At 40.4% G+C, this 15,951-nt stretch overlaps 1 protein-coding gene across 1 annotated transcript in view; it reads left to right on the top strand.

Annotated features, from left to right (window-relative positions):
• Epb41 (erythrocyte membrane protein band 4.1) overlaps positions 1–15,951 on the top strand; it is a 123,335-nt gene that overhangs the window by 38,998 nt on the left and 68,386 nt on the right. The window contains exons 2-5 of the mRNA XM_013348311.2: positions 2,598–3,075; positions 4,757–4,963; positions 8,154–8,258; positions 12,796–12,838. Of these exons, the coding sequence (XP_013203765.1) occupies positions 2,605–3,075; positions 4,757–4,963; positions 8,154–8,258; positions 12,796–12,838 (826 nt within the window). The 5' untranslated portion in view covers positions 2,598–2,604. The remainder of the gene's footprint in view (positions 1–2,597; positions 3,076–4,756; positions 4,964–8,153; positions 8,259–12,795; positions 12,839–15,951) is intronic.

Consider the following 15,951-nt stretch of genomic DNA (forward strand, 5'->3'; position numbering starts at 1 on the left):
CTAAGGGCTTTCTTTTTATAACTATGCCTTCATTTATTTCAGCACCATTTGTAGTAGCACAACCTACTAGCTGTGTTGGCTTGGGCAAGTTTACTCTTTCCCAATCAAGTATTAGCCATTCCTGACCCAACCTACCGTCCAGGATGCTATGAGATAGAGCACATTCAGGGTATTTCTTGAATTTAAATGTCCTCAATTACAAGATCAGATGATTCATGCCTTTTTGGGGGGATGGGGTTATTGAAAGACTTGAGGTAATGTAGGTAAGACCCCTAACATGACTCTGACACAGGAAACAGTACCCAGTACAAGCACTAGCTGCTTCCTCTTTCCCTTGATCTCCTCCATGTGTGCACAGTTATTCTTGGTGTGGCTCTTGCTAAAACAAGATTCCCGTTGCATTCTTCTTCCATTGTATCAAAGCTGAATGGAGAGAGTAAACTTCTTTATGACAGAAACCTTGTTTTGTTTACTGTGGCATCTTTGGTGCTTAGCCTTGGTCCTGTACTGAGTGCTTGATGGATGAGTGAATATGCTAGAATAAATTTAGAGGGTGCCTTTGAAGTTTATAGACATCAGATGTTCTCAGATAAAATTAAGTCATTAAAAAAATTTACTTGTCCAGTGAAATGGCTCAGTGGATAATGGCATCTGACTAGAGTTTAATCCCGGAAACCATGGCTGGAAGGAGAGAGCTGACTCCCACAAATTGCCCTCTGACATTCACAATAAAAAAAAAAATGAGCCGGGCCTGGTGCACACACTTTAATTCCAGCACTTGGGAGGCAGAGGGTCTCTGAGTTTGAGGCCAGTCTGATCTATGTAGTGAGTTCTAGGACAGCCAAACCTACACAGTGAGACCCTGTCTCACAAAACACCAGCAACAACAAAAACAAACTAGCAAACAAAGAAAAAAAAACCCTAAACTTTCATTAAGTAACTGTGAAGATGGGTCCATCAGAAAAGTGCCTGCTGCCCTACAAGCAAAAGAATCATAGTTCAGATCCCCAGCACCCAGGAAAAAAGCTGAGCTCAGTGTCACATTCCTGTAATCCCTAGTACTGAGGAGACAGAGCTAGTCAGCTCCCTGGAACTCATCGAACAGCCAGCTCAACCAAATCAGTGGACTCCAGGTTCAGTGAGAGACCCTGTCTCAAAAACATAAAGTGGAGGACGATTGATGAAGAGACCTAAAGTTGACCTCTGACCTCCCTTATACACACACACGCACACACCCTCACATACATACACCGCACACACAAACACTTAGTAGCTAGTCTATGCAGGTACTGTTCTAGCCATTGGGTGTGCAAGTGGTAAAATAGACTCAGAGGCTGTATAGTTGGTTCAGTGGTTAAGAGTATTGCTTCACTTGCAGAGTTCCTGAGTTTGATGTGCAGCACCCACACTGGAAGGGCTTAAAGCTGACAACTGCCTGTAACTCTCGCTCCAGGAGATCTGACCCCTCCCTGGCTCCCTTGGGCACCTGCGCACACACATGTATATTGACACATACAGAGATTAAAGATAGAATGGATCTGTTTTTTTTAAAAAAAAAAAAAAGACCTACAGTCTTATCCTCACGAGATCCTGTGTTTTCTATGGAGAGAGGGTTATATGGAGGAAGGGCAGTAAGCACGTCAACAGGGCTGTGGTGTGGCAGGGCTGAGAGGCTGTGTTTGGGAATGAGGGCTGCCACTTTAGTTGGAGTGCCTGGGAGGCCTCTCTCAGAGACTTGGCCTCTGAACTGCAGCAGCAGTGGCAATACCCTCTGATTCTTATCGTGAGGCTTGAGTAGCAGTGCTGGAGCTTCGACATCAAAAGGCTAGAGACCATCAAGTTTCAAATATGTGAATCAACACTGGCTTCCTAAGACTTCCCCCGCAGCGCTTCTCTGACTTCTCACCCCCAGTATAATGGTTTTACTTCCTACTTTCAAAATTGCTGAGCATTCAAAATCATGTTTCTCAGAAGAAAAGTTGTTTTCAAGAGCTTAAAATCACATGCCTCTGAAAGAGGTTGGTGTTGCATCATGAAACCTAAGGATATCTTTTGTGTGGTTGTTTTGGCTGCATACTTATTCTTGCTGTTGTCAACTCTGCTAGCAAATGATCAGAATTCTGCATTTGCTCCTCCTAATGGAGAAATCTTTATGCTAAGAAATATGAGGAAGGAAAACAAAAGAGATTTGCAGAACTTAATAATCCAATCGTCTCTGGAGTATGGGATTCCTGCAAATCTTGCATTTTCGATTCACCCTGTGAAAGGCCAATATCCAGATAAGGCCCTGTTTTAGGGAGCATGAAGGCGTATTTGCTCTGTGCAGCTCTGAGCCTTGAATTTAACTGTGGTATGTTTCATTACGTGGCCTTGGTAGATACTATTTTAAGCTAGTCTTTCATAACTTAAGGCATTAATAATTTATCCGGGATGTGTAGGTAAAATATTTTTGTGCTTTAATGTAAGGTCTTCTGTTTAATGGATTGGAAGTGTGTTGGTGATCAAATCCAAATATATTAGTCTTTTGAGGTTTTTGGGTTTGGCCTTTAGCAAGGTGTTTTGCTTATAACAGTCCCTCCTTCTCTCCCTTCTAATAGGGACATCATGACAACAGAGAAGAGCTTGGTGGTTGAAGCTGAGGATTCTCAGCACCAGCAACAGAAGGAAGAAGGTGAGGGAGCCACAAACTCAGGCCAACAAGAAACTCAGCTGGAAGAGGCTTCCCAACTGGCAGCTGAGGGCGCTAATCAGTGTGAGCCGAAGCTGAGAGCGTCCAATGGGGACACTCCGACACATGAAGACTTGACCAAGAACAAGGAACGGACGTCAGAAGGCAGAGGCCTGTCACGACTGCTCTCCTCGTTGCTCAAAAGGCCCAAGTCTCAGGTTTCTGAAGAAGAAGGCAGAGAAGTAGAGTCAGATAAAGAGAAAGGTGAAGGCGGTCTAAAGGAGATAGACTTTGGAACCAGCCTTGATGAAGACATCATTCTAAAGGCCCCTATTGCAGCTCCTGAGCCTGAACTCAAAACAGACCCATCTTTGGATCTTCATTCACTAAGCAGTATAGAAACACAGGTAAGGCGTTCGCCTGTGGGGAAGAGTATAATGAAGATACATTATATCTGTACTTTTCATAGAAGAATATTTGCTATTATTTTTTTATGAGTCAGTTGACTTAGGCATTGATAGTGATAAATAGCATAAGGAGTTTCTGCTCTAAAGAAATTAATGTAATCAGTTGAAACCTGACTTAAAAAAATATGCTCTATAAATCAAAGAAATGAAGGAAACTATCAGATGAGTTCATTCAGTCCATGTATCATCGTGCTGTAACAACAGAACAAATTTGTGTTTTAATGAGAGAGCAAGAAAGAAGTGAGGTAGTTCCGAGTTCATTTTGGTGGAATTAGGGATGGGTTAGTTACCAGCCAGTGTGCCCCATTTGTGAAAAATTAATTCATGTGATCAATCTGAGCCACGCCTGCCCTATTTGGGCTCTATGCTAGGGAGCACATCACTGCAATGTTAATTACGTTCCATGTGTAATGGTTTTAATTTTTTTTATCACATTTATTTATTTATTTGTGCATGTGTGTATGTGCATGTTTGAACATGCGTGTATCATAGTGTACATATGGAGACCAGAGGACAACTCTGGGAAGTCAGTCTCTTTTTTCCACAGTGTGGCCTTCAGGAATCAAACTCAAGTAGCTGGGCCTGGCAGCACTTGCTGCTTCCTGATAAACCATCTCATTGGCCCCTCCTGTAGTGTGTATTCATGCAGGGCTTTAACCTTGCCACAGTGTAATTAAACATAAGTTTTTTTTTCTCCAAAAAACACGTAAAAGCAAACTAGCATAATTCAGACTGTCTTCTGGGAATCTTACTTGTTTATAGCCTTGCTGCTTACAAAGAGTTATTTTCAAATTTTACTTCTGTAGCTCTTGAACATTATCTGGATTGTTAAGTCCTTCTGTGAAAGGTCTAAAGAGGAATATAGTTTCATTAGGATTTTCTAAAATTATTACATGTGTTTCTGAAAATATTACTTGTGTATTCAGAGTGTCAAAGGCTGACTTTAGGATGAAATCATAATAGGTACTCGCTGTTAGTGAAACAATTTTAAAAACTATACCCCGGGTTGGATAGGAGACTCAGTGGGTAAGAAGGCTTGCTGCACAAGCCTGGTGACCTAATTCAAATCCCTAAAACCCCCATGAAACGATGAATGTGGTAGCACAAATCTGTAATCGCAGCATTCCTTTGGAAAGATGAGGGTGGAGACAGGAGTATAGCATAAATTCTAATTGTTCTTAATAAACAAACTACATACCACCCTGTCGGCCACCTCCTGAATCTAATACAGCAGGCAAGCAATTAAATTTTTTTTTTAAATAAATGCCAACCATGTATTGTTTTGGAAGAAAAGAATTCATAGAATTTAATTAAAACTCATTTCAATAATGTTGTGAAAGTCAGGAGAACTACAGGTTTGAGGCTAGTTAGCTGTCTTTGATAATAATAACCCAAAAATGTAAGAAAATATATGCTAAACTTGTTAATGTAGACCAGGCTGGCCTCAAACTCACAGAGATCCGCCTGTCTCTGGCTCCTGAGTGCTGGGATTAAAGGTGTGCGCCACCACCGTCCAGCTTCTGTTTGTGTTTTTATTGGTGGGGTTCTGCTTACTGTAGGTTGGAGTGTGTAACCTGTTTTGTGAATGTCTTTTCACTGACTTGGTGTGGTGCACATGCAGCCAGCTCAGGAAGAACACAGAGAGGATCCGGAGTCTGAAACGAGGGAAGAAGGGATTGAAGAGTGCTCCAGGGCAGGCGTGAAGGAGGACCCCGAGTCAAAAGCGGAGAGAGAACCTGAGGCTTCGCTGAAGCCGGTCAGGAGGCACCGAGACATGCACTGCAAGGTCTCTCTGTTGGACGACACAGTTTTTGAGTGTGTGGTGGAGGTGAGTGTGTTTTAATCCCAGAGTCGGAGCTACAATCGCTTTGTGTGACATGTGGGGCTAGTAAAGATAAGACCCACGCTGAGGACCATTCTGTGGACAGAAATGTTAACAGTGGCTTTCTGGAGATGAAGTGGTGGAAAAATGGGAGTCTTATTTCCTCCTCCCTGAATCTGTCAAGGTCTTGAGATTTAAGCATGTGGTTACTTTTATAACTTTAGAATCATTTTGTTTTTCAAAAGATTATTTTTTGTGAGTAGTACTTCTCTATGACCAGATTTCCCAAGGTAGGCTGAATTTCTGATACTAGGTCCAGCTATCCCCATAATTATGTTTGGAAATAAAATTTCTAGATGTCTCAGGGTAAAAGCACCTGCAATTCAGTTGTAAGTTCAAATCCCTAGAACCCACACAAAGCTGGCTGCTTTAGAATCTGTTATTCTTGTCCTCCTGCAGTGAGGTGTGCACAGAGACAGGAGAATTCCTTCAAGTTCGTGGGCAGGTAGCCTGGTGTGGGCAGAGACAAAATGAGAGAGGTTTCAAATAAGGTACAAGGCAAGGAACTGACACCTGAGGTTGTTTTCTGAGCTCCACATGCATGCCCTGGAACTCAAACACACATATATACATGTTATATACACACACCGGGTGGGGGCAAATAATTAACATAGAAAGTAGTTATGAGGCTGGAGAGATAGCTCAGAGCACTTGCTGCTCTTGACATTGCAGAGGACTGAGTTTGGTTCCCAGTACTCACAACTGTCTATAACTCCTGTTCTGGGGATTGGGCACCCACTTAGAGCCTCCTCAGGCACCTGCAAACATGTGGTGTACACAATTTCATGTATACACAAACACACATTCACACACACACAAACACACACACACACAGCTTCTGTTTAACATTTCTGTTCCCCCTGATCTAAGCCTCAATCAATCTGATATATTTTTAGTCCCATGAAATAGACTATAGAAATATAAATCATATAATGTCATTTTTTTCCCAGTTAGAGACTGAAATATAATGCCATATCATAAAATCTCTAATGTTTTATGAAAGAATCAGTAATTGAATCAGGATTTAACAAATGTCAGTTATTCAGCTTCTTTCTTTGTTCCTTCAGGATGAACTAAAGCATCTGTTAACTGTTGCTTTAACTTGCCAGTAGTTGCCAGTTGTGCTGTGGTTGCTATATGCACAATTATTGCAAGTACTAGGAGCTTTTATGGACAAAACATGTCATTCATGTGCTTGAGTTTTATTATTACTGATCAGATTTTGTGCAACTACAAATGTATCCAACCACAAGCATTCTAAAGTATTATGTATAGAGTGTGTGTGTTTGTGTGTGTGTGTGTGTGTGTGTATTCTATATATAATACTGTTGTTTTTGAGACAGGGTTCTCTGTGTAGCCCTGGCTGTTCTAGAATTTTATTTGTCCAGGCTGGCCTCGAACTAACAGAGATCCGCCTGCCTCTGCCTCCTGAGTGCTGGGGTTAAAGGCGTGTGCCAACACTGTCTAACTATATTTTTAATTTTGTAGTTGTTGAGATGGAGAGTCATGTAGTTCAGGCTGGTCTTGTCATGTAACCTAGGATGATCTTAAATTCCTGAATCTCCTGCCTGTGTTACCCAAGTGCAAGGATTACAGGCATGTGCCACTAGGCCCGACTCAAACATGTTACTTCTATGACGAGAAAATATAAATATTTGTTCTGATATGGGTTACTGAGGGTAATAAACAGCCAGAAGTTTTCAACAAATAAGTTTTCGTGATAAACTTTTTGATTGTTAGAACTCCTGGATTTGGGAATTATAAGTGAAAGTGTTTAGGGACTTGTACCTGAATTCTCAAATTATTGACCCTCATTTAGAGTGAAATCAGAAAAAAAAGGTTAAATTTAATGATGTTATATAAATGAGTTAACACTAAATGAACAATTATGCAAATTATTAATAGTTATTTAAAATAATACATTAACAGGAGACTGTGTCAACTGTATGTACTAAAAATATCTGTGTAGCTAGGGCATGGCTCAATATAGTGCATGTTCCTGACACCCGAAAGGCTCTGGGTTCATACCTAGAACTGGGAAGGAAAGATTTGTAAATTTTGAAGTATTTTTATATGTGTTTTTCAGAAGGCATTAATCTGTTTCCGATTTTTTAGTAAATGGGTATAAAAATTCTTATTTTACAGTTGAAGAGCTAGTGATAATTGAATGACACAGCTGGTTAGCTGGTAAATAGAGGAGCCAGGTTGTTGTTTTAGCTTTAATTCACAGCCTGTAAATTACGGCATGCTTCCTTTAGAGCTTAAGTGCCAGCTTCAGAAGTGATTTGACTTTGTAAAGAAAATGATTTGTAACACTGCTGAGTAACTGCTATAACATCTAGTGTCTGTAGGCTGTCTGTTTTCTACTCCTCAGAAAGGGGTTTTAGGGGATTCGGGTATAGCTCATTCTTATTGATACTTATTTTGAAAATAATTTCCACAGCCACAATTATCATCTGTTTTGAAAGGTTGAGTTAGCAATTTAGCTGATCGTGGTAACTCGTAGTGACCAGTAGCATGGCTCAGGAAATGCTGCACAAAAAATTATGAGAGAATGAGAATGAATGACTGTGCTTAGTTGGGCGTGGCAGGACATGCCTGTAGTCCTGGCACCTAGAATCGAAGGCAGACCCAGGTGGTGGTGGTGCACACCTGCACACCTTTAGTCCCAGTACTCGGGAGGCAGAAGCAGGCGGATCTCTGTGAGTTGTGAGTTCCAGGACAGCTAGAGCTACACACCCTCTCTTAAAAACCAGAAAAAAAAAACCAAATCAAAACAAACAAACAAACACACCAAAACAGACAAACAAACAAAAAAGAATCTAAGATAGGAGGATCACAGAATAAGACCCTGGTTTGGGGGTGTGATTTTTTTTTTTTAAAGGAAGTGGGGAAAGAGGGGAGGTAGGATTTTACTTAGCATTGTGGCTATTTCCAAAGTGCTGTAATAATATGTTCTGTTTATAAGCTGACATATCCAGGAAGGGGGGGGGTTTATAAATCATGTTCTATTTAGACTGAGAATGTATTAATTACCAAAGGTAAAAAAGGAAATTGGAAAAGAACATCTTTTGAAAAAAATTGGTGATGAATACAGGAATAAGAACCCTTAACTAGTGTTTGTGTATCTTCACAGAAACATGCTAAGGGACAGGATTTGCTTAAGCGAGTTTGTGAGCACCTCAATCTGTTGGAGGAAGACTACTTTGGTTTAGCTATTTGGGATAGTGCAACCTCTAAGGTAAGGAGACTGCGATATAAGCAGCTGGCAATTTCAGTTCTCATGTTGGTAACAATGTCTGTGCCTGCCTGCTCTCATGTTGGTCACAATGTCTGTGCCTGCCTGCTCTCATGTTGGTAACAATGTCCTGTCTGCTCTCATGTTGGTAACAATGTCTGTGCCTGCCTGCTCTCATGTTGGTAACAATGTCTGTGCCTGCCTGCTCTCATGTTGGTAACAATATCTGTGCCTGTTTTTTCTCATGTTGGTAACAATGTCTGTGCCTGGCTTTTCTCATGTTGGTAACAATGTCTGTGCCTGCCTTGTCTCATGTTGGTAACAATGTCTGCCTGCCTATTGTCATGTTAGTAACAATGTTTGTACCTGCTTCTCTAAGGCACTGGTAAATTTTATCTCAGATTTTTTCTTTTTTAAAGAGATTTTTCTTTTTAAAAGAGATTTTCTTTCTTTTCTATTTTAAAGAGAGAACATTACGAATATGCTTTTTTCATCATCAAGAGAAAATACCTACCATGCTTATTCCTACAATTTTAATGATAAGAAAATTGAAGTTCAGCACGATTATCCATATCAAAGTTGTACAGCCAATGAGTGGTGGAAAAGTTAAGATACCTGACCCTTATCCTTCACTGACTACAGCATTTGCTCTCAATTACAGTCTCTGTCTACGGTCACACTCCCTATAATTAATGCCATTCCTTTATTTTAGACCCTTCAGTGATACAGGAATGACATTAATTATAGGAAATGTGATGGTAGACGGAGACTGTAATTGAGAACAAATGCTGCTTTATTTTAAACTCTTCAGTGGTCAAGTGGTGGCACATGCCTTTAATCCCAGCACTTAGGAGGCAGAGGCAGGCAGAGCTCTGTGAGTTCAAGGCTAGCCTGGTCTACAGTGCAAGTTCCAGGACAACTAAGGCTATACAGTAAATTCCTGTCTTGTAAAATCAAAAATAAATAAATAAATAAATAAATAAATAAATAAAAGATTTAAACCCTTCAGTAGCTTCTACTTGCCTAGAATTTAATGAAGCCTGGTTTCTTAGCACAAAGTACGGTCTCCATGTTCTGACCCTCACGGTACCTTTCAGTTTTGCCTCTGTGCTCAGGTAATGCTGAACTGCACAGAGCAACTCTTTTGTACTTTTGTGCCCATCTAATTATTTTCATCTTTGACTGATTTATATTTCAAGACTCAGACTCTCCAGGTACCTGGAGAAACATTTCCTAAAATTCCCCTGGATCCGTGTTCTGAGATGCTCTGAGCTTCAGCATAGTGCCATAGTTATTTATACCCAGGGCAAGCAAATTGTTGTTCATCGATCATCTCTCTCATTAGTGACCTCTCCTTAAGTGCTATTTTTAGTCTTTTTTATAACCACAATGCCATCCACATGAAGTCATTTCTCAAAGATTTGTTGGCTAAATAAAATACAGAGAATTTTTTTTTTTCGAGACGGGGTTTCACTGTAACTTTGCAGCCTCTCCTGGAACTAGCTCTTGTAGACCAGGTTGGCCTCCAACTCACAAAGATCCACCTACCTCTGCCTCAGGAGTGTTGGGATTAAAGGTGTGCACCACCACTGCAGGGCGAGAATTAATTTTTTTAATGTAGTTTTATTTCATGAATGCTGGTGCTTTGCCTGCATATATGTCTGTGTGGGGGTATCAGATCCCTTGGAACTGGAGTTATAGACAATTGTGAGCCACCTTGTGGGTACTGGGAATTGGAACCCTGTCCTCTGAAAGAGCAACCAGTGCTCTTAACCACTGAGCCATCTTTCCAGCCCCGAGAATTGAATATTTTAAATTGAGCATAGAAGTATACATATTGATTTTGCTATTATTAGAAAGTCTTTGTTTTGCTTTTGATCTGTTTTTAACCTTGATTTTTGATCGTTTTCAAAACATAAATTGCTGGGTGGTGGTGCAGCATGCCTTTAATCCCAACACTCAGGAAGTAGAGGCAGGCAGATCTCTGTGAGTTCGATGGCAGTTTGGTCTACAGAGTGAGTTCCAGGACAAGCTCCAAAGCTACACAGAGAAACCCTCTCTCAAAAAAAACAAAACAAAAAAGTTATAAATGACATGAATTTATTTTGTGGGGGGTGCGGTGGTCAGAGGATAACTTTTGTGAATTGGTTTTCTCCTTTTACCACAAGAGTTTGGGATTTGACTAAGGCTTGGCAGTGGTGCTTTTACCTGCTGAGCCATCCTACATCATAAGCAACTACTGGTTCTGAAAGATAGCTCAGACTTTGAAGCTCCAACGTGATTGACACAAATCTGGACTTGCTTTTTCGGTGTCAGCTTGGTGGGGATTTTGGCTCCAGTCTTACATTTGCTCTTGGGATTTCTGGAAGGAAGAGCTGGGAAGTCTCCTAAAACAGTGGAGCATATAGAGCACTCTGCTGTGGGAGCAGACACCCTCTCCGATGAGATAGAAAGTTGCCATTAGTAAGCATTTGGGATTGTATATAAACTGAGGGTTTTCAGAGGTCCCACTAGACTTAGCATTGGTGTTTAATTCTCTTGCCTTTGGACCAAAGGAGAGGCAAAGAAAAAAACATTCAGGGGCTGGAGAGATGGCTCAGTGGTTAAGAGCATTGCCTGCTCTTCCTAAGGTCATGAGTTCAATTCCCGGCAACCACATGGTGGCTCACAACCATCTGTAATGAGGTCTGCTGCCCTCTTCTGGTCTACAGACATACACGCAGACAGAATATTGTATACTGTACACATAATAAATGAATAAGTATAAAAAAAAAACAAAAACATTCAGATACTTCCTTTACGACAAGGCTCAAACATGTATGTGCTTCATTTTTATGTGTGTGTCTGTGCAAGTATGTACATATGTATGCCTGTGTATAGAGGCCAGGAGGTTGACACTGGGTGTCTTGCTCTTTTGCTGTTTACCTTATTTTTGAGGCAGGGGTTCTCAGTGGAGGTGGAGCCCCTGTCTTTTTTAATTTTTATATACTGGTTTTTATATACTGGTCAGTCAAGTATATAAAAGCTCCAGGGATCTTCTTGTCTCCACACTCCAAGCACTGGGATTGCAAGCATACACAGCCAAGCCCAAATTTTTATCTGCGTTCTGGGAATCAAGCCCAGGTCCTCATGCTTACATGATAGGCATTTTACCTCTTGAGCTATCTCCAGTCACGTATGTAATTCATTTTCATACTGTAAAATAGCTTCCTATCAAGTGGTATTTATTAATAAATATTCCTTAGTCTTCCATGTTAATTGTGGGGGAATATAAAAGGAAACTTTCTTCATTCTTATGCATATAGTTTGTGGTTTTGACTGTCTATAACTGCCAAAGTAGTAAGTATATAAGAGAGTGTAAAGATTGTAGTGGTTGAGCCTGTCCATTTGGAAGGGTTTCTGTTTGGTCATTCTGTGTTCCATCTGTGTTGGTAAAAGGTGAGGAATGAAAACCATACTTCCTCCATCCTGGAAATTACTAAAATTCAATTTTAAATCTTTTGGATGAGGGGAAGAAAGAGTTAGTTAGGTAAGAATAGGGCATCTGGAATTTTGTTAATGTTATAATGTTATAAGTGTTTTCTTTGTGACTTCATTTATTTGTGTGTGTGTGTGTGTGTGTGTGTGTGTGTGTGTGTGTGTGTGTGTGTACTGGTGACTAAGCCTGGGAACTTTGCACATGCAAGTATGTATTCCATCACCGAGTTTGTACCCAAAATGTGTATGTATCTTACAGTTTTAAATATTTTAATAGTTTCAAATCTAATGTAAATAAGTTGGGTGTAGTGGTACATACCTTAATCCTAGCCCTTGGAAAACAGGCAGAACTCTGAGTTCAAAACTAGCCTGGTCTACATAATGAGTTCAGACCATTTAGAGCTGCAAAGGAAAAAAAAAGCTGTTTTAAATAATACTAGAAATTTAGGTGTTTTGTCTTTAAACATCTCTCATTGAGGCCTTTGAAGGATTGTTAATAGTGAAACTTTTTCTAAAGTGCCAGCATCTTGCAGGGGATGTGCAGGTTGAAGAGGCCTGCTGTGGGGTTGTGGAAGAACAGAGAAGGGGGAGAAACATTAATTGGGCAAGGAACCGTGCACCAGAGGCTGGGCTGACATAGAAAATTTGAACAAGACCGAAGGTTAGAGGAGAAAATAGGATTTGGATGATGTCACTCACACACTGTCTAGATCTTTGCTAATCTTTTCCTGACACTATAAATAGTACATGCTATTTCTCATTTGCTGTTACAAGCAGGCTTACATATATGAACAGCTCTGTAAGATGGAGACTGGGACAAAATTTACATCTTAGGTATGGAGAGTCTCTAGATGCTCAGCCAGGACATCCTGGAGCACGGATTCAAACCAACCTCGGGTTCCCATCTTTGCTGCTGAGAAACCACTATGCTTTGTAACATTAACGCAAAGGCTTCCAGGGGGAAATGGAGGTTCAACCGGAGGCCTTTTCCCCAGGTAGCCAGGGAGCTGAATTGCTTGTGTGTTCTGGAGCTCCGTGTGAATGCCTTTTCTTCTTTTTACAGACATGGCTGGATTCTGCCAAAGAAATAAAAAAACAGGTTCGAGGTAAGTGGATACAGCCCTCTTATGGATCTCTCTCTTTCGGTTGGGCCAGAGGATCCCAGCCATCGCTGGCTGTGAGTCAGTCACTTGAGAGTCCTGACTGTGGCAGACTGCTTTGAAATAGAGATAAAGCTTTTTCCTGGAAGGGCCGATTCCATAGTAGAAAAATATACTAGAGGTTGACAATATTGAGATGTAGGTCAGATTTTGACCATAAAAAAGACAAAACAAAAACCAACTGGGCAAAGCTGGAAAAGTAGAACTAGGTGAGAGTAAACAGAAGGCTGGAAAATAACAAAAATGAGAAAATGGAAATGGGACTCAGTTCTCAAAATGTCAGAGACGGAACTGTGCTAGCCACCGGCAGCAGTTTGCTGCTGGATCTTGGTCCTTTTAGTGCTCTATGCTGTTGTGTTCTTTTAGTGGTCTAGACTCTGGTGTCTTTTTTGTCTCGGTTGTGTGCTTTTCTGGGTGGTAATGAAACCTGTGTGATCCTACACTACCATGTCTAGGCCAGGAGTCTCCTTTTGTCTAGAGTACCCACACTGTGTATGCTGCAAAGCACACTAGTTGCTTAGTTAGCTGTGAGGTTATCAGATAGTCTATCACAGGCTTGTGTTAAGTAAACCTTTCGTTATTTAATAATGGCCATGAAGTACCAGAGTAGTGATGTTGGCAATTTGGTTAGGCCAAAGAGAAGTTACCCAGTAGTCCTTTAGGTGAAAAAGGTAAGTTCTAAAATTCATCGTATTTATAGGGTTCAGTACTCTTCAAGATTGTCAGCATCCGGGCTGGAGAGATGGCTTAGTGGTTAAGAGCACTGGCTGCTCTTCCAGAAGTCCTGAGTTCAATTCCCAGCAACCACATGGTGGCTCACATACATCTGTAATGAGATCTAACGCCCTCCTCTGGCGTGCGGGCATACATGGAGGCAGAATGTCGTGCGCATAATAAATAAATAAGTCTTTAAAAAAAAAAAAAAGATTGTTAGCATCCATGGGTGGCCCTGGAGCACATGCCCTGAGATAGGGAAGGTGGTGCTTGTCATCCTTTTGTAAATCTAAGGAAGGAAAAATGAAGGAAGACTTGTTTTCCACTGGCCATCTGGCAGTGGAGCTCCTCTCGTAGCTTGAGCATATCGTACTGTTGCATGCCCTGCTCGGACTGCTGTTCTGGTGTGAAAAATGTGCAGATTGGTAGTTCATAGCCCCAGACCCAGTGGACTCATTGAGATGGCGCATCTTGACTAAAGTTAGCTAGCTATCACTGTAGCTTCATTTATTTCTGAAGAACCTTCAGGAAATTTGGTGATTGTTACTCATCCTGATGAGTGGATTTTAACTCTTTTGTCACCCAGTGAGAATTGTTCACTTGTTTCTTGAAACATTTCTGTTACCATGAAACGTTTTTCTTTAGCCCTTGATAGTGACTGTTTTAGCATTCTTTTATTTCATTTTGTTTTTGTTTTAGCATTCTTAAAATAGAGAAGCAAAAAAAATTTTTCCTCTTTGGACTGGCAACTTTCTACATTTGTTCTTCACTGATAAAAGCTTGAATTTATTATTTTATAATTACTATTTTTGTTATTACTATTTTGAGACTGGTCTCACTAGATAGTCCAAAGCAAGCTATAAATAAATCTACATACCCAAGACTCTATTAAAAATAATGATGAAAGTCTTCCTACCGTATGGGGGGAAATCCATAAAAACTTTACTAGTGAATCAAATATATACTGTCAGGAAGCATGTTACAAAGGGGTTTTCCTTTTTAACCTTTTCTTCATATAATTAGTGTATATTCGTGGCAATTTTATTTTGAAAGTTTTATTGTGAGTATACAGGTATGTGTGCACACATGCTTGTATGCAGAGGTCAGAGAACAGCTTTGTGGTGTCAGTTTTTTCTTCCACCTATACATGGGTTCCAGGGATTCAGTTCAGCTAGCTAGGCTTATGTGGCAAGCACCTTTACCTGCTGAGCCATCTCTGTAGCCCCCATGAATAATCTGTGTGATATTTCTAGGCAGATAGGAATTTTTCAGAATGTTCCCAAGAGAGATATACATATCTGGGTTTCAGCTACTTGAGGGCCTCTCTCAAAACAAGCAGACCAAAGCAATTACGCTGTACATGGTTTTAAAACTCAATTATAAAAGTAAATGTTACAGGTATACAATATAACATTTAAAGGTGCAAACGAAAATAGCACAAGGTGAATCTTCCTACCCTGTCTTAGTCATGCAGTTTCCTTTTCTGGAAGCAACCATGGCAACTAATTTCCTGTCTTCCTTCTAGAAAAGTCTGAGTGCATTTAAACACATACCCATGGTCTTGTCTACTTAAATATGTGACTCATCTTTCTGTATAACAGGGTATTGGTTATCTATGCCTGCCTATCTCTCTCTCTCTATCCATCCATCCATCCATCCATCTATTCTTCCATTTATCTATATTTTATTGTTTTAAAAAAATGATCACATATACTATATATAAATAATCATATTTCTGTGTATTTTGGACTACTCTCGTTAGTTTCCTATTGCATTCATGTTTGCATCTTTGGATATATCTCGGTATTCGCTAAGTATCTATGGATTTTTTTTTTGGTGTGTGTATGAGTAATTGTTTTTGTAGAGGTACATGTGTGTGTACCTGTATATGGAGGGCAGGGGTCAACCTTGGGTCCTATTCCTTGGGCACTGTCTACCTTGTTATTTGAAATCCCTGAAACTCACCAAGTATGCTAGTCTTGCTGGGTAGTGAGCTCCAAGAATCTGTTGTCTCTACCTACACAGTGCTAGGATTACAAAAGTGTGTTATCATGTACAGTCTTTTTTCTTTACTGTGGGTTCTTGGAACCAAGTTGAAGTTTCCATGCTTAAAAGGCAAGTGCTTGAACAACTGAGCTATCTCCCCAATCCAGTTTCTTAAAAGTAGGGTAAAGTTCAGGACTGGCCATATAGCATAGTGATAGAGCATTTACCTAGCATAAACAAAAAAACAAAGAAAAGAAAAAACACCAGATCAACCCCCCCACCCCAAATTTAAATTGTAATAGAATTTCAACAAAGAATGGAGGCCATGTAACAAAGCCCATGTTCCCCATCCATCCAGA

Source organism: Microtus ochrogaster, chromosome 10, assembly GCF_000317375.1.
Source record: "Microtus ochrogaster isolate Prairie Vole_2 chromosome 10, MicOch1.0, whole genome shotgun sequence".
Taxonomy (NCBI): Eukaryota; Metazoa; Chordata; class Mammalia; order Rodentia; family Cricetidae; genus Microtus; species Microtus ochrogaster.